The sequence below is a fragment of the Emys orbicularis genome, chromosome 20 (genome assembly GCF_028017835.1).
Source record: "Emys orbicularis isolate rEmyOrb1 chromosome 20, rEmyOrb1.hap1, whole genome shotgun sequence".
NCBI lineage: Eukaryota > Metazoa > Chordata > Testudines > Emydidae > Emys > Emys orbicularis.
The window spans coordinates 18399784-18426316 of record NC_088702.1 but is presented as its reverse complement, the minus strand read 5'-3'; the positions used below and the strand labels follow the sequence as shown (position 1 = coordinate 18426316).

The 26533-nt window shown below is 55.1% G+C and overlaps 1 protein-coding gene across 1 annotated transcript in view; it reads left to right on the top strand.

The window, feature by feature from the left end:
* The window catches only part of LOC135892215 (B-cell receptor CD22-like), a 63243-nt gene extending 42820 nt beyond the window's left edge, over positions 1–20423 (top strand). The window contains exons 8-12 of the mRNA XM_065419924.1: positions 13666–13929; positions 15597–15713; positions 15922–16068; positions 19326–19405; positions 20403–20423. Coding sequence (XP_065275996.1) covers positions 13666–13929; positions 15597–15713; positions 15922–16068; positions 19326–19405; positions 20403–20423 — 629 coding nt within the window. The remainder of the gene's footprint in view (positions 1–13665; positions 13930–15596; positions 15714–15921; positions 16069–19325; positions 19406–20402) is intronic.
* Positions 20424–26533: the final 6110 nt, after the last annotated feature.

Here is a 26533-nt window from a genome sequence, read left to right as displayed (position 1 = left end):
CTCAACTGTCGGTGTTTTATAGGACAGGGATCTGTAAAAGCTCCGTAGAGGTTGAGTAGAATCTAGAAGTCGCTGTTGTAGATTTTAAAGAATCAAGTCTGTGTACTTTTTCAGCTGGCTTAACAAACACTTCTTGTCCTCTTCACTTAAGGATTCAATATAAATGCCTTCATTAGTCAACTTCTTGACTGAAGTCTTTGCTTCTTCCAGTACTTTTTCAATGGATAGCTCTCTGATTGATCCAAATGTAGCTTCTATTGCTGGACAAAGATCTACTGCTGTTGTAGCAGATGCCTGGATGACATTGTTTAATGACCCAAGTGGTTTCAACAGTAGACGTACGAGAGAGAGAACGTCAATAGTCTTCTCTGAACGTAGTAGCAAAAGTAACCCACCAGCCTCACTACTTAGATCCATCCCATCTTGGTAGAGACTTTTCAAAGCCAGAAATAACGGCTGGAGTAATTTTAAGACAACAGCCAAGGATCACTCATGAGAAAGCCAGCGGGTTTTTCCAGGTTGGACTAATTGAACTTCAGTCCCAGGGTATCTTCTATATTTCCCAAGATATTCAGTCTTTTTGGACTCTTGCTGAAAAAAGAATATAATGAAGACATTAAATTTATAGCTTTTTAAATGTCTTTTGAAGAGTCTGCAGCTCATACTAGCGCTAGTTGGAGTAGATGGCCTCTGCAGTGCGTATAGGAGAGATTAGGGTTACACTTTTCTCTGAGCAAAGCTTGTACTCCACCATGTCTTCCAGAGAAGTTTGTAGCTCCATCAAATGCACAAGCAGCCATCTATTTGGGGTCCAATTGACAAGCTCTCACGGACTCACAGATCATGCCCACTCTTGGTCCCGTGCGGTCCATGGGGGGTGCCCCTTTCAGTACGACAGCCCTTCTCGGGGGTCCACTCTCTCTTGGGGTCAGGCCCCTCCACCTCCTGGAGCCGCACCTCTCTGAGCCTTAGCACATCTGTCTCTGCTGTGGGCCCCCTCAGGGAGTCCACTCGCTCTGGACCCCCGGGGCCTCCACCCCCGAAGGGCTTGATGCAACCCTGTTCTCTAGACCGGAGTGACTCTCAGCCAGCATAAAACAGGAGGATTTATTGAGAGTTGAACACAGCACAGGAAACTCTCAGGGCCTCAGGCCTGGCCTCCCTAGGCCCAGCACATCCCAGTCTCTCTGCATCCAGGTGGGCTCTGCCTGCTCCCCCTCTCCAGCCCAGAGCCCCCCTGCTTCCCAGCTGGGCATCTGAGATCCCGGGCCCCAAGCCCCGCCTCTGTCCATTGTCTTCTCTCCAGGTAAACAGGGTTGTAAACTGGGGCCTCCACTCCCCGCTTCTGTCCTCTGGCTGGAACCGGCTGGTTAGGTCACTGGCTCCTCTCTCTGCAGCCCATTGTCCTCCCAGTGCCCAGAACCGGCTGCAACTCCTGAGCTGGGTCTCCGGGTCGGGGTCTCAGGTCACCGGTTGCTGGGGTATCCATCCTCCAGGCCATTGGCTGGGGTCCCACGTTCCCTCTCCGGTCCTCTGTAACAACAAACTCCCTCTCCCCTCACCTCGTTAAACCAGTAACACCCAGGGAAACTGAGTCCCACCCCCTCCGCATGCAAACCATTGAAACCCCACCGAAAACAAGAAAACAAACAAGAAAATCCCCCACTTCGTCACATCTCTCCCCCCTTCGAGGTTGAACGGAGCAGGGTCACTTAGCCGGTGACCTGGGGAAGTTCAGGGCCCCCGCCCCATGGTATAGCATCGGCTATAACATTGGCACTCCCCCTCCCCCTGGCACAGCCCTCTCGACTTCACCCCCCTAGACCAGTGGTGCCCCCTCTCGGGGGGCTTCCACCCAGTTGACACTCCGCGGGTTCTGCTTGGCTGCCATTTCCTTCATCTTCAGGCGCTGTGCCACCTTGTGTCCCTTTTGGCCACAGTAATTACATTTCAGGTCCCTCAAGTCCCACCTTGGAGGGGTCTCGGGATGACTCCTCTTCTGAGTCCCCGATGTGGGTCTCCCTCCTGCCCCCGATTTGCTGTCCGCAAACTCATCTGCCAGTGCCCCTGCACGGCGCCGATCCTTGGGCTTCCGGTCCACTAGCCACATCTTAAGGTCTGGAGGGCAGATGTCCTACAGCTGCTCCAACCCCACCAGGTTATACACATCCTCTGCGGTACTGGTCCCTGCGCTCTTCCCCCACTTGCGGAGATATTCCCCCAGCAAGTTGGTGACTTCCTTATAAGTGACACCTGAGGCCTTGTGTACACCCCGGAATCGTTTCTTGTACGCCTCGGGGGTCAGTTCAAACTTCAGCAGCAAAGCCTGTTTGAACAGGTCATAGTCCCCCGTCTCAATACCATCCATTTCGCTGAATGCCTGTATGGCTTTGGGACCCAGCCGGGGGGTCAGACAGCGAAGCCTGTCTGCAGGGTCAATCTGGTACAGATCACAAGCCTTCTCAAAGGCTGTGAGGTAAGCATCAATATCCCCCCCCGCCTCGAACTGGGGCAGCAGTTTGGTGTCTAAACTCCCCCCAACACCGGCATCTCGGGGCCCTTCCCCACTTACCCCCCAGCAGGCCCTCTTAGCCCGCCGCTCCTCCAACTCCAACTCGTGCTTCCGCTGTTCTACACGGTCCGCTCGTTCTCTCTCTCTCTCTGACTGCCAGTCTCCGTTCCTCCAGCTCCAGCGCCTTTGCTTTCAGCTGCAGCTCCAATCTCCGCAGCTCCTCGAGGGGGGAACCTGACTGGGGTCTCCCTGTACTGACTGGGGAGTCAGGTCTGACCCACTCCCGGTCACTACACGGACTGCCCCCCCCCCCGGCTACTCGCCAGCTCTCCGGGCACCCCGGAAGCCCCCCTTGGGTCTGGAGCCTGTGCCTCAGACTGGTCATTCTCTACAAGCTGAGCCATCAGCCGCTCCTTAGTGAGCCTCCCCACGCTCAGCCCCCTCTCCCTGCAGAGACGGGCCAGGTCGCTCTTACGGAGCCGGTTCTAGGCCATTTCCAGGCTGGTTCCGTTCAATACCCTCGTTCTATCGCTGGCAGCCGCTCACTGCAAAGCGCCGGCACTCGCAGCCCATGTCTACAGGGTGCATCCACGACCAATCCCACTTCTGACACCACGTTGTCACGGACTCACAGATCGTGCCCACTCTTGGCTCCGTGCGGTCCGTGGGGGGTGCCCCTTTCAGTGCGACAGCCCTTCTCGGGGGTCCACTCTCTCTCGGGATCAGGCCCCTCCACCTCCTGGAACCGCACCTCTCTGAGCCTTAGCATGCCTGTCTCTCGCCGTGGGCCCCCTCAGGGAGTCCACTCGCTCTGGACCCCCTGGGCCTCCACCCCTGAAGGGCTTGATGCAACCCTGTTCTCTAGACCGGAGTGACTCTCAGCCAGCATAAAACAGGAGGATTTATTGAGAGTTGAACACAGCACAGGAAACTCTCAGGGCCTCAGGCCTGGCCTCCCTCAGCCCAGCACATCCCAGTCTCTCTGCATCCAGGTGGGCTCTGCCTGCTCCCCCTCTCCAGCCCAGAGCCCCCCTGCTTCCCAGCTGGGCATCTGAAATCCCGGGCCCCAAGCCGCACCTCTGTCCATTGTCTTCTCTCCAGGTAAACAGGGTCGTAAACTGGGGCCTCCTCTCCTCGCTTCTGTCCTCTGGCTGGAACCGGCTGGTTAGGTCACTGGCTCCTCACTCTGCAGCCCATTGTCCGCCCACTGGCCAGAACCAGCTGCGATTCCTGAGCTGGGTCTCCGGGTCCGGTCGCTGGGGTATCCATCCTCCAGGCCGTTGGCTGGGGTCCCACGTGCCCTCTCTACGGTCCTCTGTACAACAAACTCCCTCTCCCCTCACCTCGTTAAACCAGTAACACCCAGGGAAACTGAGTCCCACCCCCTCCGCATGCAAACCATTGAAACCCCTCCGAAAACAAGAAAACAAACAAGAAAATCCCCCACTTTGTCACACAAGCATTTAACTCTTCTAAGATGTGGGTTGTCACAGATGCAGCCGATGTGTCTTCTATAACTTTAACATCTAGAAATGCATCTACTGGCCTACCCCTGACATCAAGATAATGTACGCAATGACTTAATACTTGATGCCCATTTGCATCGGTGCATTCATCAGCCATGTATGCAAATTTTTGAATGTGGTGAGAGAGTTCTTCATTTTTTCCACTGTTAAGTCTTTCACTGTGGCACCACATACTTCTAGCCAGTCGAGTTCCTTGCAGAAAGAGAGTGAGCATTTGCTGGTCTTGTTCGGAACCAGTGACAATGTACCTAACATTGGACTCCAGTTTGTAGTGTGTGGTATCTCTTGCTTAAATAGAAAGTATGATGCCAGAGCCATGTTTGTTTGCATGAACTGTGTTGTGTCTCCAGCATTCTTAACAGTCTCATTGCTCCAAGCGGGGGATCACCTGGTGCGTGGAGCAGGCAGGGTCACCTGGAAAGATGCGCTGAGACCACTGCACACGTCACCGAGCAAACAGGAAGGGGACTTTCAAATTTCCAAAGCAATTTCCTGGGTGGGGATGATGGTTGGTCACCTGAGGGCAGGGCAGTAGAGTGCAAACCAATGACCGGTGAGAACAGGAATTATGGGACACACAACAGGAATTATGGAGGCACAAGAAACTCTACACCTCTCCAGAGTTTTTTACAACTCCGCTGTTTCTGTGCACTAAGTGGCTTGGCAGTGTGTGCACCTCGGGAGTTACCATGTAGGAAGCTGCTTTAAATTAATGGAGATATCCTATCTCCTAGAACTGGAAGGGACCCTGAAAGGTCATCGAGTCCAGCCCCCTGCCTTCACTAGCAGGACTAAGTACCGATTTTGCCCCAGATCCCAAAGTGGCCCCCTCAAGGATTGAACTTACAATGCTGGGTTTAGCAAACCAACGCTCAAACCACTGAGCTATCCCTCCCCCCTCATTGACGACCTGCTTGCGACTGAAGGTGCCATGTGTGCAGCCTGTGAGCTGACGAAGAAGCTGAAGGCTGAAATCCTAGAGCGTGCGGTGGTCATAGAGTTAAAATCCCTGAAAGGGGCAGAAAAACTGAAACCCTTCCCAGTCTACCCTCTGCTGCAATATGACTAATGAGCTTCAGATCAGAGAAGGTTGCTATGGTCTGATTGCAGCTGCCTTCTTGCTGATGATCTGCTGCTGTTTCTTATCTTGATCAATTGTTTGAAGGCAACAAGCACAATTAACTATTTTGGGGTGAGAGGAATGGGAGGTGTGGATAATACGTTCCTATGTGTTTTATTCCATTATTTCCTCGAGAGACAATAGTACTAACCTTGACTTCAGTTTAGGTATTGAACAGGTGCTATATCATAACTACTCCTGTTTATTTTCCAAGCCAAAGATTAAAACTTCCTTTTAAGAGAGATCAATGTGCTTTACTGCACAGACACTTGCCAGTTTAGACAGGGCCTGAGAAGTTTCCATTGTTTACGGTTCCTGGGATAGTCCCTGGGCTTGTGGATTCCTTTAATGGGCCATCAGCACGTCTGGCTGCTCCATTGTTGTACATGTAAAGGCTGGTTGTGGGGGGTTCCCAACTCACAAAGTATTTCAGTAACACACACGTAGCAAAACTTCATAGATCCCCATGCAATGACAGCACATCCAATCCAGCAGGGCATTAATGTTCAACAGATCAAGCCTTTCACACTGATACCTCACCAGGCAGACTTTGTACACAACACATCATCATTATAGGACAGTGGTGAATATGGGGGTCCCAGGGGCGGCTTGGCAGTACAGTGTGCCACAACCACTCTAACCATTAGACTTTATTGCCACCTAAATAGCAAATACATTTCCTTTAAAGGCCAGGAACACACTATCACGGTTCCCTTTCCTCCCCTGAGCCACCAGCCACTCACGGCGCCTGGGGCTATTGCCACAGATGTAGATGAATATGATTACTAGTTACCTGCCCCAACCTCCCTGCTCTCCCGTTAGTGTTAGCGGTGGGATCAGACCGGAGTCCCAGTCACTAACTCAGGCCCAGGCCCAGGTAAGAGCCGCTTCTCCTTGTTTTGGGGCAAAAAGCCAGATAGGGGGAGAATGATTCTTCGAATCTCTAAATCACTGAAAGGAGATTAAACAGTGAGAGAATCTTATGGGTGGGGCCCCAGCTGAGATCAAGACCTGGTGAGCAGAGTGCTGTGTGGACACAGCCAGAGACAGTCCCTGCCCCAAAGAAATGGCAATTAAAATAGACAATAGGTGGGAGGAAAAACTGAATCACAGAACAGGGAAGTGAGTCGCTCATCGTCGTACAGCAGGGCCATGGCACATCTAGGAGGAGAACCCACAGACCTGGGTCCCAGGCTGTGTTCTAGCCACTAGACCACAGCAGCCTGTGCTAGCACTGTAAATATACAGGGTGCTTCCCAAACACGGCGTGAGAGCCAGTCCCTGCCGGACGAGCTCGTGGTGTAAGATACGGGGACCGAACATGGCAGGGAAACATCATCCTGCACTGTTACATGGCTTTTGTGCCCCACCCCAGACCAGGCTGCATTTCACGGCTTGTTGAAATGCTCAACAGCTGGGCAGATTGTGAAGGGACCTGAGGTCCTAGGGGGGAGAACACGTCAGCTGAAGCTACTGTTCAGAGAGGGAGCCTGGTATTTGGGTTAAAGGAGGGGCAGCTGGGAGCCAGGACTCCTGGGTTCTAGTCCCAGCTCTGCAAAGGAAAATATATTTCCAGACACACCTGGGCCCTCAGACCCTTGCTGGCCAGTTGCCCCATTCCCAGAGCGAACGTTCTCAGAGCGGTCGGGTAACATCAGACACTGGCTCTGCCCAGGCTGTGGTCACAGATACACGGAGAGACGGGACCCGATAAACAATCCAGTTATCAGAGAGGAAGCAGCAGAGGAAGCGCTAGGGGGGGCGGAGCTGCAGGATGGGCCGGGGGGGGGCTCAGTAGGGGGCACTCTCCCATTTCAATCAGTGCTGGCCCCAATGCACCAGGGTGGCGCTAGGGGGGGCTGTACGGTAAGGACGGGGGCTCGGTAGGGGTCTCTCCCCTCGCAGTCAGGGCTGATCTCTGCTTCTGGGACTTTGCTGTTCCCAGCTGAGACACTGAACCCCGACCCTGCCCCCTTGTGCCTGGGATACCCTTCCCCCACATGGCTCTATCCCCCTGGGGTCCCTGCCACACCCCAACATTGTTTATTCCCTTCCCCCTCTCTGAATCTCCCTGCATGTGTCAGCTCCACACAGGAACCTTCCTCCTGTCCTGTCCTGAAACCGTCCCTTGAGTTGCTGTGAGCTGCCAAACAGCCACGTGTCCCTCTCCAGAGGTGGCTGCATTGCACCTCCGAGGGGTGAGCCCTGCATACACGGCCCGCAAAGCACGCGGGAATGGAAATGAAATGGATCCATCGGGCCAGTCTCCAAGCCTTAGGTGACTCATTCCCGGCCCCTTTCCCCTCCCAGGCCGGCTGAGCGCTCTGTCCTGGACGGAGATGGCCTTGGTGCTGGTCCCTGTCTTTTGCCTTTTGAGCGGTGAGTAATTCACACAGACGCGATGCGCTGCCGCCCAGGGGACCGGCGGGGACCGTTTCCCAGCCCTGGGAGTGTGTCTACACTGCCAGGAGGGGGTCGGAACCGGGTTCCATCACAGGGACGTCCCAGCCACTCGCGCCAGCGGCTCCAGTTCAAGCCTAGGGGGCGTCTGGCCTTGAACCTGACCCTGAGCGGACGGGTCCTCGCTGCTGGTTTCCCCCCGGTGGAGAACACGCCTGGTTCTCATGGCAGAGTCAGCCTGGTCTAGCCCTGAGCACCCTGGGCTGAGCAGCGAGGGTCTCAACTGGTCTTGTCCCCCAGGCTGCCATTTTCCCTGCGCCAGGTCCTGCCTCCGGGCTTCTCGCTGCCCTGCCCATCCACCCAGCTCTGGCCCGGCTGGCCCCTGCCTGCGTCTGCACCCAGCTTCTTGTGCATGGGAAGTTTCTGACCACTCCCCTGTGGGGCTCGTCCTACAGTCAGGGCCTCCGGCGTGAGTGCCAGACACCCAGCTTTGGGGGGGGTGCTGAACTGAGGGTGGATTTGGGGGGCTGAATTGAGAGGGATTAAATTGAGGAGGGATGAGGTGGCTGAACTGAAGGGGCTGGGGGAATGGGGGCTGAATTGAGGGGGGTTGGACTGAAGGGGGTGGCCAGGGGAGCTGAGCTGAGTGGATTTGGGGGGCTGAATTGAGGGGGGGTGAACTAATGGGATGCAGAGGATGGACTGAACTGAAGGGGGCTGGGCAGATGTGGGGGAGGGGGTCAGCCTGGACTGATGGGAGAACTCGGGGGGACAGGAGTGATTCGGGGGCTGGGGTCATTAATTGCTGGGCAGGGGACGGGCTGATGTTGGGAGGGGGGGATCTCTCCAAAATCCCAACTCGCTGGGGCCGGGCGCCGGTCTGATCCCGATTCCTGTCCCCAGCAGGTACCTACGCCCAGGAGTGGGGCGTGACACTCGCACCAGGGCCCCTCGATGGATGGGTCGGCTCCTGCGTGACCATCCCCTGCAACTTCACCTACCCCGCAGGGTGGAACGTCAGTGTCGTGAACTGGACACGGGACAGTGATCAAACCGTGTATTACCAGGACAAGACTCATGTCCACGCTGCCTTCAAGGGCCGCGCCCGCTATCTGGGGGACCTGCAGCACAACTGCTCCCTGCGGGTGGCGGGGCTGCGCCCCAGCGATCACGGCACCTACCGCTTCCGGTTCGAAGCAGTGCGCAATGGCAGCAGTGACGGACGGACGAGTGACCCAGGACAGCGGCTCAATGTCTCTGGTAACCAGGTTCCTTCCAGCACCCCCAGTTCAATGCACTCAGAGAAGGCACCACACGCCCGTGTGCGTGCACACACACACACACACACACATTTCTGCCTTGCTTTGAAATCCAAGTGGTTAGCTCTAGGGGAAGTGTGTGTGTGTGGGGGGGGGGTGTTAGTGGTTAGAGCTGGGAGCCAGGACTCCTGGGTTCTCTCCCCAGCTCTAGGGGAAGTGGGGCGTAGTGGTTAGAGCAGGGGGGACTTGTGGGTCAGACTCCTAGGCTGTGTTGTCAGACCCGCGTCCCCGTCACTCTGTCTAACCCTTGGCCTGTGCTGAAGAGCCGCTGAGACTGACCCTGCAGCCAGCGTAATGCAGCAGGCGTGAGGGGCTCTCAGGTGGAGCCCGATAGTGGGACTGGGACCCTGCAGGACCCCCCGGCAGAACAGCGGGAGCGGATAAAATGTGCTTTGTTGGGGGTGGGATTGGGTGGGTATAAACCAGGCTGCGGTAAGTGGCAGGAAAACACTAAATCTCATAAATGTACCGAGAGTCGCCTACTGGGGAAATTGCTAAATATTTTGTTTGAGCTTCTCTTTCATAGATTCATAGATTCTAGGACTGGAAGGGACCTCGAGTCCAGTCCCCTGCCTTCATGGCAAGACCGAATACTGTCTAGATCAGGGGTCGGCAACCTTTCAGAAGTGGTGTGCCGAGTCTTCATTTATTCACTCTAATTTAAGGTTTCGTGGGCCAGTAATACATTTTAACGTTTTTAGAAGGTCTTTTTCTATAAGTCTATAATATATAACTAAACTATTGTATGTAAAGTAAATAAGGTTTTTAAAATGTTTAAGAAGCTTCATTTAAAATTAAATTAAAATGCAGAGCCCCCCGGACCGGTGGCCAGGACCCGGGCAGTGTGAATGCCACTGAAAATCAGCTCGCGTGCCGCCTTCGGCACGCATGCCATAGGTTGCCTGGTCTAGATCATCCCTGATAGACGTTTATCGAACCTACTCTTAAATATCTCCAGAGATGGAGATTCCAAAACCTCCTTAGGCAATTTATTCCAGTGTTTAACCACCCTGACAGTTAGGAACTTTTTCCTAATGTCCAACCTAAACCTCCCTTGCTGCAGTTTAAGCCCATTGCTTCTTGTTCTATCCTTAGAGGCTAAGGTGAACAAGTTTTCTCCCTCCTCCTTATGACACCCTTTTAGATACCTGAAAACTGCTATCATGTCCTCTCTCAGTCTTCTCTTTTCCAAACTAAACAAACCCAATTCTTTCAGCCTTCCTTCATAGGTCATGTTCTCAAGACCTTTAATCATTCTTGTTGCTCTTCTCTGGACCCTCTCCAATTTCTCCACATCTTTCTTGAAATGTGGTGCCCAGAACTGGACACAATACTCCAGTTGAGGCCTAACCAGTGCAGAGTAGAGCGGAAGAATGACTTCTCGTGTCTTGCTCACAACACACCTGTTAATGCATCCCAGAATCATGTTTGCTTTTTTTGCAACAGCATCACACTGTTGACTCATATTTAGCTTGTGGTCCACTATAACCCCTAGATCCCTTTCTGCCATACTCCTTCCTAGACAGTCTCTTCCCATTCTGTATGTGTGAAACTGATTGTTCCTTCCTAAGTGGAGCACTTTGCATTTGTCTTTGTTAAACTTCATCCTGTTTAACTCAGACCATTTCTCCAATTTGTCCAGATCATTTTGAATTATGACCCTATCCTCCAAAGCAGTTGCAATCCCTCCCAGTTTGGTATCATCTGCAAACTTAATAAGCGTACTTTCTATGCCAATATCTAAGTCGTTAATGAAAATATTGAACAGAGCCGGTCCCAAAACAGACCCCTGCAGAACCCCACTCGTTATGCCTTTCCAGCAGGATTGGGAACCATTAATAACAACTCTCTGAGTACGGTTATCCAGCCAGTTATGCACCCACCTTATAGTAGCCCCATCTAAATTGTATTTGCCTAGTTTATCGATAAGAATATCATGCGAGACCGTATTAAATGCCTTACTAAAGTCTAGGTATACCACATCCACAGCTTCTCCCTTATCCACAAGACTCGTTATCCTATCAAAGAAAGCTATCAGATTGGTTTGACATGATTTGTTCTTTACAAATCCATGCTGGCTATTCCCTATCACCTTACTACCTTCCAAGTGTTTGCAGATGATTTCCTTAATTACTTGCTCCATTATCTTCCCTGGCACAGAAGTTAAACTAACTGGTCTGTAGTTTCCTGGGTTGTTTTTATTTCCCTTTTTATAGATGGGCACTGTATTTGCCCTTTTCCAGTCTTCTGGCATCTCTCCCGTCTCCCATGATTTTCCAAAGATAATAGCTAGAGGCTCAGATACCTCCTCTATTAGCTACTTGAGTATTCTAGGATGCATTTCATCAGGCCCTGGTGACTTGCAGGCATCTAACTTTTCTAAGTGATGTTTAACTTGTTCTTTTTTTATTTTATCTGCTAAATCTACCTCCTCGCCATTAGCATTCACTATGTTAGGCATTCCTTCAGACTTCTCGGTGAAGTTCCTCTCCGTGTTTATCTCCCTCGCTCCAAATCTGGGGAAATGCACCAGCCCAAGTCAGCTCAGAGACGCGTTCTATGATAACAGGAGTTACAGTGTGTTTGTACCTGGCTCAAGCAAGATTTGTTTTGTTCTTGTAGTGGTAAGAATTGTGTCTGAATTCCGTTGGTATCGATCATATCTTCACCCACCGGTTTCTGTCGGTCGGTTGGTTGGTTTTTAGCAGCATGGGGGAATCTGTCTCTCTTGCGGGATTTGCGGGATCGAAGGTTTTTGTGGCTGGGAGGGGGCTGAAAATGCAATAAACAAAGCCGAGCACTTGAATAACAGGAACGGGACAGAATTAAAAACAGTCCCGCTTAGGGCTCTACTCTGAGGCCTGATATGTGGTGCCCCGCACTGGTGGCTGTGCCCCTCCGGGCAGACCCAGCGCTCCCCGTGTCTCAGGCCAACTTTTGCTGCTCTCCCCCATTGCCACGAGCCCTCATAGCCCCGGCCAGCCGAGCTCCCAGGCTGGGCCGCGCCCGCCCCCTGGGGGCTGCTCCCCGCTCTGCAGCCAGGCCGCGGCCCCTGGGAGCGCTGCCAGCCCCAGGGCCCCAGCAGGGATCAATGGCTCCTGACCCCTCCTCTCCTCACAGCCCATCCGTGCCAGCCCTCCCTGGGGCGCCGAATGGAACCGGGACCCTCCCTCACCTGCTACGTGGGGGCCGCCTGCCCCCATCGCCCCTCCTGGTACGACCGAGATGGTGCGCGGTGGAGCCCAGGGCAAACCCCGGGCGAGGCAAGGGCGATGGAGCGGCTAATATCCCCGTCCCAGCTGCACCCCGGCACGGCGCTGAGATGCCAGGTGGATGGATACAGGGATGAGTGTGACTCTGACAAATCCCAGCCCCCGGGGACAGGTGAGATCTGCTGCTAGACATGGCATGGTTAGAGCAGGGGGAGTGGGAGCCAGGACTCCTGGGTTCTATCCCCAGTTCTTGGATGAGGGTGGTCTAGGGGTTAAAGTGGGTGAGACTCAGTGCCAGGACTCCTGGGTTCTTTCCCCAGCTCTGGGAGGGGAGTGGGTCTGTGGGTGAGAGCAGGGGGGCTGGGAATCAGGACTCCTGGGTTCTATTCCGTCAAAAACTGTCATCTGGCTCTAGCAACTATTCTTGCCTCGTGGGACTGGACGGGGAGGGACCTGCCCCTTCGTTCAGTCCCGGGGCCCCGCTGACGAACTCTCTCCCGACTCTCGCCCTCAGTCGCCCCCAACGTGCCCAGGGTTGCGGTTTCGTGGCCGGCAGGGAAGGCAGCGCTAAGGGAAGGCGATGGTTTTACCCTGCACTGCCGGGCTGCTGCCCTGTGGCCCATCGCCGGGTACGTCTGGTCCCGCGGGGACGTGTGGCTGTCAGAAGCCGGGCAGGATTTACGTGTTGACAAGGCAGCCGTCTCTGACGGAGGGAGCTACGCGTGCGGGGTCTGGGTCTCCGGCCCCGGCTGGGGGTATCTGAGCCTCTCTGCGAGGGAATCGGTCGAAGTTCAGCGTAAGTAGCGAGGGCTGGCGAGAGCCTCCTCCCCCGCAGCCCCCGATGCTCCCCACACGGCCTCCTGGAGCAGCCCTGCAGCCCCTCATCTCGTCCCCCCTGCTCCGTCCCTCCCACCTCGTCCCCCCTGCTTTGCTGCGCCCACCTCATCAGCCCCAGCCTCATATTCCTGCCCCGCCTCCTAATACCCAGGTTTGGTCGCCCCCAGTGCTGCTGGCTCTGGGCTGGGCCCCCCTGCTCCTCTGTATCGCTCCCATGTCTGGGCCCATCAGCAACAAATTCAGTTTGTGTCCCCCCCACACCTGCCCTGGGTCCCCAGCCCCCTCCGGGCCACTGCCCCTCCCCCAACCTGACCCGGGGGCCCCATTCCACATTGAGCTGTCCCCTCCCACCTTCCTGGGTGTCCAGCCACCTCTGTGCCAGGCCCTGCCCCTCGATCTGATTTGTGTCCCCGGACCCCTCTGGGACAGCCTCTGCCCCCAACAGACCCCCCAGCCCCATATGGGCCAGGCCCTGTCACACCCCTCACCTGCCCCAGGCCCCCAGCTTGCTCTGGGCCAGGCCCTGTCCCCCACCCACAACTGCCTTGTGCCCCCAGAACTTTCTGGGGGACCCCTGCCCCTTATCCCCCTGCCACCCTGCCTGTTCTCGCCCCCTGAAGCCACATGGGCCAGGCCCTGCCCCTCACCCCCTGCCCTGGATGCCTTCCCCCCTCCGGGCCAGGTCCCCCCCACTCTGTCTCTCTCTGTTCACGCCCCGTGTCTCTGTCTCGCCCCCCAGACTCCCCCACAGGTGTCCACGTTACGGCAGTGCCGGGCACCAGCCCGCGGGAAGGGGAATCGGTGACACTAACGTGCAGTTACACCAGCAGCCTCCCCGCCCCCAACTCCTACGCCTGGTACCGGGGCAGCCGGCAGCTGGAGGGATCCCGGCAGGAAATGGTGTTGAAGATCATCACGGCGGAGGATGCTGGGCGATATCGCTGCCAGGCTGCCAATGGGATTGGCCAGTCCCTGTCCCCCCCCATCACCATCACTGTCCTGTGTAAGTGCCGGGGACGTGTGAAAAGAGAGCTCCGGGGTGGGGGAGGGGCTGGGGTTGTGCCTTTGTGCCGTAGGCCCAGCGCGGGAGGGTCGTCGTGGCGATCGCGGTGGATCACGAGCTCACCAGGGGCTACCAGCGCTGTGGTGGCCAGCAGGGCTAGCGCGATCCCGGGGTGCATGAACAGGGCAATCTGGAATCGAGCAGAGAGGGGATTTTCCCTCTGGAACTGGCCCTGGTGCGACCGCGGCCGGAGTCCTGTGCCCAGTTCTGGGGCCTGCACTCCCAGGAGGTGCTGATCAGCTGGGGAGGGGTCAGAGAAGAGCCAGGAGAAGGAGTCAGGGGTTGGAAAACCTGCCCTAGGGTGAGAGGCTCCAGGACTCCGTCTGTTTAGCTGCACCAAGGGAAAGGGAAGGGGGGACGTGAGCCCCATCTGGAAGATCCTACGCGGAGAAGAGAACATTGATCATGGGCCCAGCAGCCGAGCAGACCGAGATCCAGGGGCTGGAAGCTGAATCTAGACAAATTTAGGGTAGGTCTACACTTACCTGGTAGTTCGGCGGCAAGCAAATCAAACTTCTGGGTTCGACTCATCGCGTCTTGTCTGGACGCGATAAGTCGAACCCGGAAGTGCTCGCCGTCGACTGCGGTACTCCAGCTCGACGAGAGGAGTACGCGAAGTCGACGGGGGAGCCTGCCTGCCGCGTCTGGACGGAGGTAAGTTCGAACTAAGGTACTTCGAACTTCAGCTACGTTATTCACGTAGCTGAAGTTGCGTACCTTAGTTCGAATTGGGGGGTTAGTGTAGACCTGCCCTCAGACTGGCAATAAGGTGCAAATGTTGAACAGGGAGGAGAATTTGCCATTGAAACAACAATCTCGGGATGTGGTGGATTCTCCATCCCGGGGAATGTTTAAATCACGCTGGGATGTTTTGCTAAAGGATCTGCTCTCGTTCAAACAGGAATGAATTCAGGGAGGTCCTGGGGCCTGTGTCACCCAGCTGGTCCTTCTGCCCTTAGTTTCTATGGATCATCCGTCCCTGTGCCCATCACTGCCTTTGCCAGAGGTCTCGGGGAGGCTGGCTGTGAGATTTAGGGGGACTGAAGTGAGGGGGGGTGAACTAATGGGATGCATTGGATGGACTAGACTGAAGGGGGCTGGGCACGTGACCTGTGGCCCCCTTCCTGTCTGGGAAATGCCCTGCCCACACACACCTACCGTGTGCCCCCAGATCCTTCTTGGGGACCCCCGTCCCTTATCCCCCTGCCACCCTGCCTGTTCTGGCGCCCTGGAACCACATGGGCCAGGCCCTGCCCCTCACCCCCTGCCCTGAAACCCTTCCCCCCTCTGGGCCAGGCCCCCCGCCACTCTGTCTCTGAAAAGTGCCCGTTTGCCCCAGAGCCCCTCCCACTCGGCCAAGTGTCGTTTGCCTTTTCAGTGACGATGATCAGGGGAGGGACCCCACCAGCCGGCAGGGCCCCAATACATGTGTCTGTTAACCACACGCAGCGGCCAGGCCGAGCTACCCGCACACACGGCTGCTTTCTAAAGTGTGAACACGGTGAGCGCCCCAGAGGCTCACCGCCTAGTTAAAGCGATACCAGCCCGGGACACACAACCCCATTTTTCTCGTCCTTTTCCCGGCTCCTTTGTCCCCCCATTTCCAGACGCCCCTAAAGGCACAAACATCACGGCTACACCCGGCGCTGACCCGCACAAAGGGGACCCAGTGAATTTAACCTGCCGCTTCAGCAGCAGTGTCCCTGCCAACATCACCTCGCCTGGTACCAGGATAACGCCAGGTGTCCCCGGAAGGTCCTGAGAGTCCCTGGTACCCCGGGGGCCTGGCTGGGGAATGCCCAACACGCAGGCTGGGAAACCCTTGGGCTGTGGGTTCTGATCCCGTCGGGCTCCGTGCTGCCCGGGTCGGGCTGGGCTGGGCCGGGCTGTCAGCGCCCCACACTGGTGACACCAGCTCCTGTCTTTCATCAGGCTGTAGCAACTGCCAATCTCTGTACCCCGTCCTTGTGGCCAGCGTTGTGGTTGCCGTCCTGCTCCTCATCATCCTCGTTAATGTGGGGGTTTGTTACCTGCTTGTGAGAGGCCGGCGGCAGGCGGGAGCCAAGGGGTCTGCGGAGGGTAAGAGCTGGGCTGGGTGGGTGGGAACAGGGATGGGGCTGGTGCAGGGGGTTGGTGATTTGGGGGGGCTGGTGGGAGACACATGGGAGAATTTGGGGGATTGGGACCAGTGTTTTGGGGGGAGACACTGTGGGTGATTCAAGGGAGGCAGAGGCTCATGGTTTGGGGGGGGGTGGAAGACACTTGAGGAAACACAATGAGGAGGCTGGTGGTTTGGGAGTCTGGTGGAAGATATCTGGGAGAACACAAGGCTGGGGGAATGTTGAGACACGTGGGGTGATATGTGGGGTGCTGGTGGGAGATGGGGAAATACAGGGGGTGGGGGATGGTGGTCTGGGATGGTTGGGGGGAGACACTTGGGGGAATGCAGGGATGCAGCCAATGATTTTAGTTTATGATTCATTTATTGCATGCTGTTATGATTCATTAACATACAATCACTGTCTGGTCAGTAGAGGGGAGCTGTAGGGCTATAGAGGTCTAAGACTGATCAGTATTTAGCAGGAATAACCATGTATTAGAGCAGCAGTTCTCAGACTCCATTGCACCGTGACCCCTTTCTGACCACAGAGTTACTGCAACCCCGGGAGGGGGCAGAGCCCGAGCGCCCCCCCCCCACCCCGGGTGGGCTGGAGAGGGGGCCACAGTCTGAGCCCTGCCGTTCCAGGTGGGGCTGGAGCTGGGTCCCTGAGTCCCAGCAAGTCTAATGCTGGCCCTGGCGACCCCATTAAAATCAGGTCCCGACCCACAGTTTGAGAACCGCTGTATTAGAGAGCTAAGGCAGGAAGGCTGAAACGCAAGGCCTGTAGGCCGAGGCCTGCAAGATTTTAGCTTCGCTATTTTGGGCCTCGGAGCTAAGAAATGCCGACAGACGTAAGTGAGCGAAGGAAAACCCGATGTCCTGAGATGCTGGGAAAAGAGGCACCAAAGGGCAATGATACAAACAATCAGCCCGAAGATTAACTTTAAATCACAAAAATGCTGTAGCGGCACATCTGGCTCCAACATGTGTCTGCACCACAGGCTACAGGTTGTGTGTCAGTGTTAATGAGAACGTGCATCCGAAGAAGTGGGTTGTAGCCCACGAAAGCTTATGCTGTAATAAATTTGTTAGTCTCTAAGGTGCCACAAGTACTCCTGTTCTTTTTAATGAGAACAAAGAGAATCTACACAACCTATAGCGAGGGCCCTACCAAATTCATAGTCCATTTTGGTCAATTTCCCGGTCATAGGATTGTAAAAATAGTAAATTTCATGAGTTCCGCTATTTAAAACTGAAATTTCACGGTGTTGTAATTGTAGGATCCTGACCCAAAGAGGACGGGAGGGTTGGGGGGGGGGGTTGCAAGGTTATTGTAAGGGGGTTGTGGTACTGCTACCCTTACTTCTGCGCTGCTGCTGGCGGCGGCGCTGCCTTCAGAGCTCAACACTTGGCCAAAGCCGCCGCTCTCCGGCTACCAACTGCCACTCTTCGGCCAGCCAGCTCTGAAGGCAGCGCAGAAGTAAGAGTGGCAATACCAAGACCCCCCTAAAATAACCTTGTGACTCCCCCTGCAACTCCCTTTTGAGTCAGGATCCGCACTTTGAGAAACGCTGGTCTCCCCCGTGAAATCTGTATTGTACAGGGTAAAAGCACATAAAAGACCAGATTTCACGGTCCGTGGCGCATTTTTCATGGCCATGAATTTGGTAGGGCCCCACCTATAGAAATTGGGGGGCCGTAAGTGTCATGGGGACACAGACCCATAAGGGAAAAGTGGGGTGAAACTTTCAGGTACCTGCACAGAAGGTCACTATAGGCAGACTCACCTTACAAAAAGGGGGGACCCAGAGCGGGGAAATTGAGCTTCCTATGAGAAAACTCGAGCGGGACCCATCCCTCTCCTGACGATCCATCCAGGGGAGACCCAGCAGCCCCTCGCACTGTGTGGGAGGCTGCGAGTCCGTGTGCAGCTATCACTGGTGCATGGATCGCTCTAGGAGTCGGACACGCGGTGACAGTCATAACTCAGCTGGTGACTTTAATACAATTGAGCAGAGACAGGGGACCTTGTTCCTGCCACTGTCTGTGTTACTGGCCTTGGCCTCCCTGTGTCCCGGTGACGCTGGATGTAACCAGGCCGAGGTGACTCTGCTGAACGGAGACAGTAGCCGCCAGCGCCAGCCCCTCACTGCTGTAATGTCACATCACTGGCCTTCACGTTAAATAGAAATAAAGGCTACAGGGGGTGGGCGGCTGCTGGTTTGGGGGGCTCATGAGACACTTGTGGGGATCCAGGGGCTGGTGGTTTAGGGGTGCTGTTGGGAGATACTAGGGTGTATTCAGGGGGCTGGTGGTGTGGGGGAGCTTGTAGGAGACATTTGGGGGCAGTCAGAGGGTAGGGAGGCTGGAGGTTTAGGGGGGCTGGTGGGAGATACTAGGGTGTATTCAGGGGGCTGGTGCTGTGGGGGGCTCGTAGGAGACATTTGGGGGGAGTCAGGGGGTGGGGGTCCGAGGGTGTGGGGGGCTGGTGGGAGACACTTGGGGGATTCAGGGGGCTGGTGGTTTGGGGGGACCCGGATCTAATAACAGAAACTATTCTCCCTTTCCCACGAGGTGCTGAGCTTTCCCTCACGCCAGAAACGGAGTCACCCTATGAGGTGAGTGCAGGGTCTGTTACCCTCCGCCCCCCCCCCCGGGACTCCGCTGCCCCCTGCTGGCTGGGGGGGGTGTGCGGCTGCAGCCTCCCCATCCCCCGCAGTGCAAATCCCTGCCCCCTGCTGGGTGGAACCGGCGCTGCCCGAGTGTGTGTGTGTCAGACCCCGTCCTGCTACCGGCTCAGGGGAGATTCCCGCAGCCACAGAGTGTCCGGTCCTGGCGGCACCCACCCCGCTGGCCCTGGGGCCCGTTGAGCAGGGATCTCACTGGCTCTCTGTTTGGGCTACAGGAACTCCAAGGACCATCACAGGATATTTACAGCCAGTTGGACTCTCCCCGAGCTGGTTCCCACTGAGCTCCGCCGAAATCCCGACCAGCCGGGGACCTCTCTGCACGGCCGGGACCTTAAACACAAAGAGACGCCATCGCTCAACAGGGCCAGATCCCAGCGGGGGTCCACAAGTGCCGACTTTCCATTGTGCCAGGGGGTGCTCGATCCCTGGCTCTGCCCCAGGCCCCACCCCCACTCCCCGCCTTCCCTCAAGGCCACACCCCTACCATGCCCACCTTTTCCCACACCTGAGTGCACTGCGTCCTCGCTCCTCTTCCCTTCCTCCAGCCTCCTGCACCATGAAACAGCTGATTGTGGCAAGCGGGAGGCGCGGGGACGGAGGGGGAAACACTGATGGGGGGCTGCCGGTGAGTGCTCAGCACCCACCATTTTTCCCAGTGGGTGCTCCAGCCCCAGACCACCCATGGAGTCAGCACCTATGCTGGGGCCAATTGGCCATAGCTCCATTGGAATGAATGGGGCCAGACCCCCAACTGTGTTGACGTGGCCATCACTCCACTGGAGAGCTCGACTGGGAATAAATAGCACCGAAATGCAGGGATTGGGTATTTTTTTTTCTATATCAACTTTACAAAAAACAGTGGAAATACCTGTGATGTTCTGTAGCTATTGGGAACACCCTGCACCCCCATGTTCATCCTTATAATATGATTGTGTGGTATCGAATGCAAAGTTTGTCATGTCGGGTGTCTTCGGAAGGCTCATGATGCACTGAGCATTGTTGTTATAGTGATGTTATTGGAATTGTTGTTACAGTAATGTTATAGGAGTAAGCGACAAAGAGTCCTGTGGCACCTCATAGACTAACGGACGTATTGGAGCATAAGCTTTCGTGGGTGAATACCCACTTCATCAGATGCATGTAGTGGAAGTTTCCAGAGGCAGGTATAAATATGCAGGCAAGAATCAGTCTAGAGATAACGAGATTAGTTCAATCAGGGAGGATGAGGCCCTCTTCTAGCAGTTGAGGTGTGAACACCAAGGGTTATAGTAGTGTTATAGGTTATAATTTCATGTATATAGTTATGAGGCTGAAAATGTGGCTTAAGATAAGCCCCAGCAAAAACTCTCCACAAGCAGAGAGGCAGTTCACACCTCATCAGGGCATGTATGGGACAAATCCAGCCCAGCCTCACAGGAACAAAGGACACTGGCCTAGGCAGCAGCAAAAGAATCTGTTGGACTCTCGAGTGAGTCACCCCCCTTCCTTTGGCCAGTTTGGGACTGCGATGAGGTAATGCTCACCTGACTCTGAAGGGGGGGCGGAGACTAGAGGGAAGAAAGGACATGATAAAAGGGAGAGACGTTTGCCATGCTCTCGCTCTCTTCCACCTCCATCTACAGACACCACCACCAAGCGACTGAAGCTCTGATCAAAGGGGAGAGCCTGGCTGAAGGACAACCAGCCAGCCCCTGGTGAGAAGCATCTAAGGTGTAAGGGCATTGAAAGTGTTAAGATCAGCTTAGAAGGTGTTTTGCTTTTATTTCATTTGACCCCCAAATCTGACTGTTTCTGCTTTGACTTATAATCACTTAAATCGATCTTTATAGTTAATAAATCTGTTTGTTTGTTCTACCTGGAGCAATGCGTTTGGTTTGAAGTGTGTCAGAGACTCCGCTTGGAAAACAAGCCTGGTACATATCAATTTCTTTGATAAATTAATGAACTCATATAAGCTTGCAGCGTCCAGCGGGCATAACTGGACACTGCAAGACGGAGGTTCCTAGGGTTGTGTCTGGGACCGGAGATATTGGCTAGTGTCATTTGGTGGCACAATCCAAGGAATAGGTTACATGCCAGAGGCTGTGCGTGAACAGCCCAGGAGTGGGGGTTCTCACAGCAGAGCAGGGTAAGGCTGGCTCCCAGAGGCAAGGATTGGAGTGACCTAGCAGATCACCAGTCCAGATAACACCAGACGTCACAATACCTAGACAAAAATCTTCGATTAACTTGCAAGTCCCAGGTGGCAAAGGAGAGGAGAACTCGGGAGATTTCAAATCCCAAAGACGAGACAGGCAGGAAATTCCCGGGTCAAGTCAAAGTTAGGAGAACCCGGCATTTGACAGCAGCAATTCCCAGCCCTAAGCAGGGTCTGGGCTGCAGCCCGGCTCTGGGGAACAAGCAGTGGGCGTGAGCTTGGTTCAGAGGGTTTTCCTGGCTCCTAGAGGAGAGTGAACACAGGCCGAGGCGTTGACGGTGGAGTCTCATCGGGTTCAGGGTCCTGGCAGCGCAGAGGGGACCACGGCTCACAGTGACCTCGTCCGGGCTCAGTTAGAATAGCCCCCCAGGCTGTTATAATCGGCTCCATCATTGTCCGAGGGGCTGGCGATATCTCCGGAGCGCAGGATTTCCTGCTGGGGACACAGAACAACACACAGTGGGAAAGAGGGTCTGAAGACCAGTGATCACACCCCCAACTTGAGGGGTATGTGTGTCTGTCCCTATGGGCAGTGGGGGGAGGAGTGGTTAGAGCAGGAGCCTGGCAGTAGGGACTCCTGGGTTCTATCCCCAGCTCTGGGAGGAGAGTGCAGTCTGCTGATTGGGAGGCGGGGCTTGAGGGCCAGGACTCCTGGGTTCTATCCCCAGTGCTGGGAGGGGTCTAGTGGTTAGCGCAGGGCACTTTGTTCTGACCCCATTGCGTCGCTCTCCATCCCCCGCTCTGGGGGCAGGGCTGTCCGGCATGTGGTGCTAGAAACGCTCCTCATCCCGGTTTCCTGCGTTGCTGCTCCTGAGCATGCTCAGGGGATCTGTGGTGGGTCCAGAACATCTGCTGATGGAGGCGAGAGGTGGAGACCAGGCCAGGAGAGGGGCTGATAGAACCAGGGACAGCGCTGGGGGAGGGGCTCAGTTTTGCCTTTGAAACGATGTGCCCCCAAATTCTTGCTCCGACCCCTCGCTTCCCTGAGCACATGGGCTCCAGTCACAACAAAGTGTTTTTCTTTCTGGCCACTTTGCAGCCAGCGATTCCCCAGGGGCGGGAAAGGGGGACAGGCCCCGCCAGGGCAAAACCCAAACCCTAGGGGTCAGCACTGTCCTGGGCCCAGACCGCAGCCCCGCAGTGCTAAGGAACCTACAGCCCAGGCCAGGCAGCCCCTCGCTGTCATTCTGTCTGTGCCCACGTGGGGGGACGTGGACGCGGGGCCAGAGAAGGACCCTCTGTATGGAACGGGGCTGAGGTTACAGGTAGGATTGTATATTCCACCCCACCCCCTGCCCAGGGCACGATCGCCCCCTATTGTCTGTGCCCCAGGCTGATCGCAGGTCTGGGCTGAGAGATCCTGAGCAATTAGTGACCTTTCTATTCCCTGTGGCCCAGCGCCCCCTAGTGCCGGGCTGGGGCATTGGGGCCAGCCCTGCCTGCCAGGGGAGAGCCTCCACCCTGCTCCCTGCCCATCTCCCATCCATGCCTGGATCGTGCCCGCCCTGCTTAGCTAGAGAGAGGAAAGTGAAAGGACTCAGGTGATGCTAAAGAGCCCCCTGCACCTGCAGCGAAAGGGGGGAGTTTGGAGCCACCCTTCAAGGCGCTCTGGGGCCCGGCCCCCCCAGCTCGCCCCCAGGGGGACCCACCGATATCTCATAGATTCATAGATTCTAGGACTGGAAGGGACCTCGAGAGGTCATCGAGTCCAGTCCCCTGCCCGCATGGCAGGACCAAATACTGTCTAGACCATCCCTGATAGACATTTATCTAACCTATTCTTAAATATCTCCAGAGATGGAGATTCCACAACCTCCCTAGGCAATTTGTTCCAGTGTTTAACCACCCTGACAGTTAGGAACTTTTTCCTAATGTCCAACCTAAACCTCCCTTGCTGCAGTTTAAGCCCATTGCTTCTTGTTCTATCCTCAGAGGCTAAGGTGAACAAGTTTTCTCCCTCCTCCTTATGACACCCTTTTAGATACCTGAAAACTGCTATCATGTCCCCTCGCAGTCTTCTCTTTTCCAAACTAAACAAACCCAATTCTTTCAGCCTTCCTTCATAGGTCATGTTCTCAAGACCTGTAATCATTCTTGTTGCTCTTCTCTGGACCCTCTCCAATTTCTCCACATCTTTCTTGAAATGCGGTGCCCAGAACTGGACACAATACTCCAGCTGAGGCCTAACCAGAGCAGAGTAGAGCGGAAGAATGACTTCTCGTGTCTTGCTCACAACACACCTGTTAATACATCCCAGAATCATGTTTGCTTTTTTTGCAACAGCATCACACTGTTGACTCATATTTAGCTTGTGGTCCACTATAACCCATAGATCCCTTTCTGCCGTACTCCTTCCTAGACAGTCTCTTCCCATTCTGTATGTGTGAAACTGATTTTTTCTTCCTAAGTGGAGCACTTTGCATTTGTCTTTGTTAAACTTCATCCTGTTTAACTCAGACCATTTCTCCAATTTGTCCAGATCATTTTGAATTATGACCCTGTCCTCCAAAGCAGTTGCAATCCCTCCCAGTTTGGTATCATCCGCAAACTTAATAAGCGTACTTTCTATGCCAATATCTAAGTCGTTAATGAAGATATTGAACAGAGCCGGTCCCAAAACAGACCCCTGCGGAACCCCACTCGTTATGCCTTTCCAGCAGGATTGGGAACCATTAATAACAACTCTCTGAGTACGGTTATCCAGCCAGTTATGCACCCACCTTATAGTAGCCCCATCTAAATTGTATTTGCCTAGTTTGTCGATAAGAATATCATGCGAGACCGTATCAAATGCCTTACTAAAGTCTAGGTATACCACATCCACAGCTTCTCCCTTATCCACAAGACTCGTTATCCTATCAAAGAAAGCTATCAGATTGGTTTGACATGATTTGTTCTTTACAAATCCATGCTGGCTGTTCCCTATCACCTTACCACCTTCCAAGTGTTTGCAGATGATTTCCTTAATTACTTGCTCCATTATCTTCCCTGGCACAGAAGTTAAACTAACTGGTCTGTAGTTTCCTGGGTTGTTTTTATTTCCCTTTTTATAGATGGGCACTATATTTGCCCTTTTCCAGTCTTCTGGAACCTCTCCCGTCTCCCATGATTTTCCAAAGATAATAGCTAGAGGCTCAGATACCTCCTCTATTAGCTCCTTGAGTATTCTAGGATGCATTCCATCAGGCCCTGGTGACTTGCAGGCATCTAACTTTTCTAAGTGATTTTTAACTTGTTCTTTTTTTATTTTATCTGCTAAACCTACCCCCTTCCCATTAGCATCCACTATGTTAGGCATTCCTTCAGACTTCTCGATGAAGACTGAAACAAAGAAGTCATTAAGCATCTCTGCCATTTCCAAGTTTCCTGTTACTGTTTCTCCCTCTTCACTAAGCAGTGGGCCTACCCTGTCTTTGGTCTTCCTCTTGCTTCTAATGTATTGATAAAAAGTCTTCTTGTTCCCCTTTATTCCCGTAGCTAGTTTGAGCTCATTTTGTGCCTTTGCCTTTCTAATCTTGCCCCTGCATTCCTGTGTTGTTTGCCTATATTTATCCTTTGTAATCTGTCCTAGTTTCCATTTTTTATATGACTCCTTTTTATTTTTTAGATCATGCAAGATCTCGTGGTTAAGCCAAGGTGGTCTTTTGCCACATTTTCTATCTTTCCTAACCAGCGGAAAGATCTCACCCATGCCCCGCCTGGTGCCACTTCCCCTTTCCCCTCCGGAGCCGCCGGACTGATTGCTCAGCTCCTCCCCGGCCAGATCGGGTGCCGGAGTCGTAGCTGCAGGACGCGCTATAAGGTAATTGCACCTTCTCCTGCTGACAGGAGTGGGGGCTAGTGGTTAGAGCGGCGGGGGGGGCTGGAAGCCAGGACTCCTGGGTTCTTTTCCCAGCTCCGTGCAGCCCCATTGTGCCGAGTGCCCCCCAGACACACTGAGAGACGGTCCCCGCCCTCTTGTGCTCCCAGACTAACCCAGCCCCTTGGGGTGCTCCAGGGCAGAGAACCGTGGGGCTCAGGAGAAACATTCTATCAGGGGGCAGCGCACTTCATAGCGGGTGTTGGCAGAGCTCCCCCATCCCCCACAGCTCCATGTGTGCCCCCCTCCCACCTCCTCTAGGTCAGGGACTCCCTGAAACCTCTTTCCCCTGAGCAGGGGCTCTCTGTGCCCCCGTTTCCCCTCTGCACCAGGGTCCCCCAATCTAACCCCCAAGCCAGGGGTCCTCTGGGCCCCCCATTATCGCCTCCCACATAGCAGCTCCCCCCATGCCAGGGGCTCAGTCTGTGCCCCCTCCCCATTGGGACACTGGGCAGAGCTGAGCTGGCAGTGGGGTGGGACTGGAAGGCGTCAATGGTGCCACCAGCCGGTTCTCAGATCTACCATCAGTTTCAGAGCCGGCTGGAGCTGTGGCTGCTCTGACCAGATGAGGGGAGCTCTGTGTGTCCCCCATTTCCCCCCATCTGGTTGGTCGATTGCCCCTCTCCCCCCCCCAATCAATATGTCTCTGCTCCTGGGAGCTGCCAACTTTCCCTGGCACTAGGGGGCGCTGTGCTGCAGGAATCAGGATAGGGATGCTAGGGGGCGTTGTGGTGCGGGGTCGGGGTGGAGGCGCTGGGGGGCGCTATGCTGCAGGAAGCAGGATGGGGACGCTAGGGGGCGTTGTGGTGCTGGGGGGCGGGGTGGAGGTGCTGGGGGGCGCTGCGCTGCAGGGGGCAGGTTGGAGGCACTAGGGGGCGCTGTGCTGCCGGGGGCGGGGCAGAGGCACTCAATGCCAGTGAAACCCTGAGGCTGCTCTCTGGGGTCCTCCCCCTCACCTTGGTTTGCTCAACGCCCAGAGGAAGTGGCAGCGTCTCTGCAACAAAAACACCCCGGCCGAGGCCCAGCCAGTGACCCTTGACGCGGGGGAAACAGCTGTTCTGGTGCCCTGCGCTGCTGGGAAGTGGGGGAGGGGCATTCTCAGGGCTCTTCATCCCCTGTCCCCTAAGTGGGGGATCAAATGTGAGGAGCAGCCGGGGCCTTTGACTCTGGACTGCACCGTGCCCGGCCTGCAGCGATGCACACAGCCTGACAGCAGGCGTGCGTCTGGGTCCTGCTGCACATCTGGGGAAACTGAGGCACGGGGGTGAATGAAAGAACCTCATACACAAGTGGGCTCAGAGTTCTGGGCTCTTCTGCTGCTCTAACCACTAGACTCTGCTCCCCACCCAGAGCCAGGGATTGAACCCAGGAGTCCTGGCTTCCAGCCCCCACCCCCTAACCGATTAGAGGCATCCGGTCTGAGCTCCCGGGGTGTGTGGGTGGGGTTGTACCAAGACCTGTAATAACAGAACCCTGCCCAGCGGGGTGTGTAACGGTCCCCATGCGTTTAGCTGCCTCCCCTATGTAAATGTGACGCCCTTTGCACCGCGCCATGTGTGACAAACCCATCCGGCAGCTATTTCTTCTGCCTTTTGGCAGGGCTAGTGAGTTAGAGCAGAGGGGCTGGCAGCCAGGACGCCTGGGTTCTTGCTCAGCCCTGGGAGGGGAGAAGGGTCTAGTGGTTAGAGCAAGTAGCG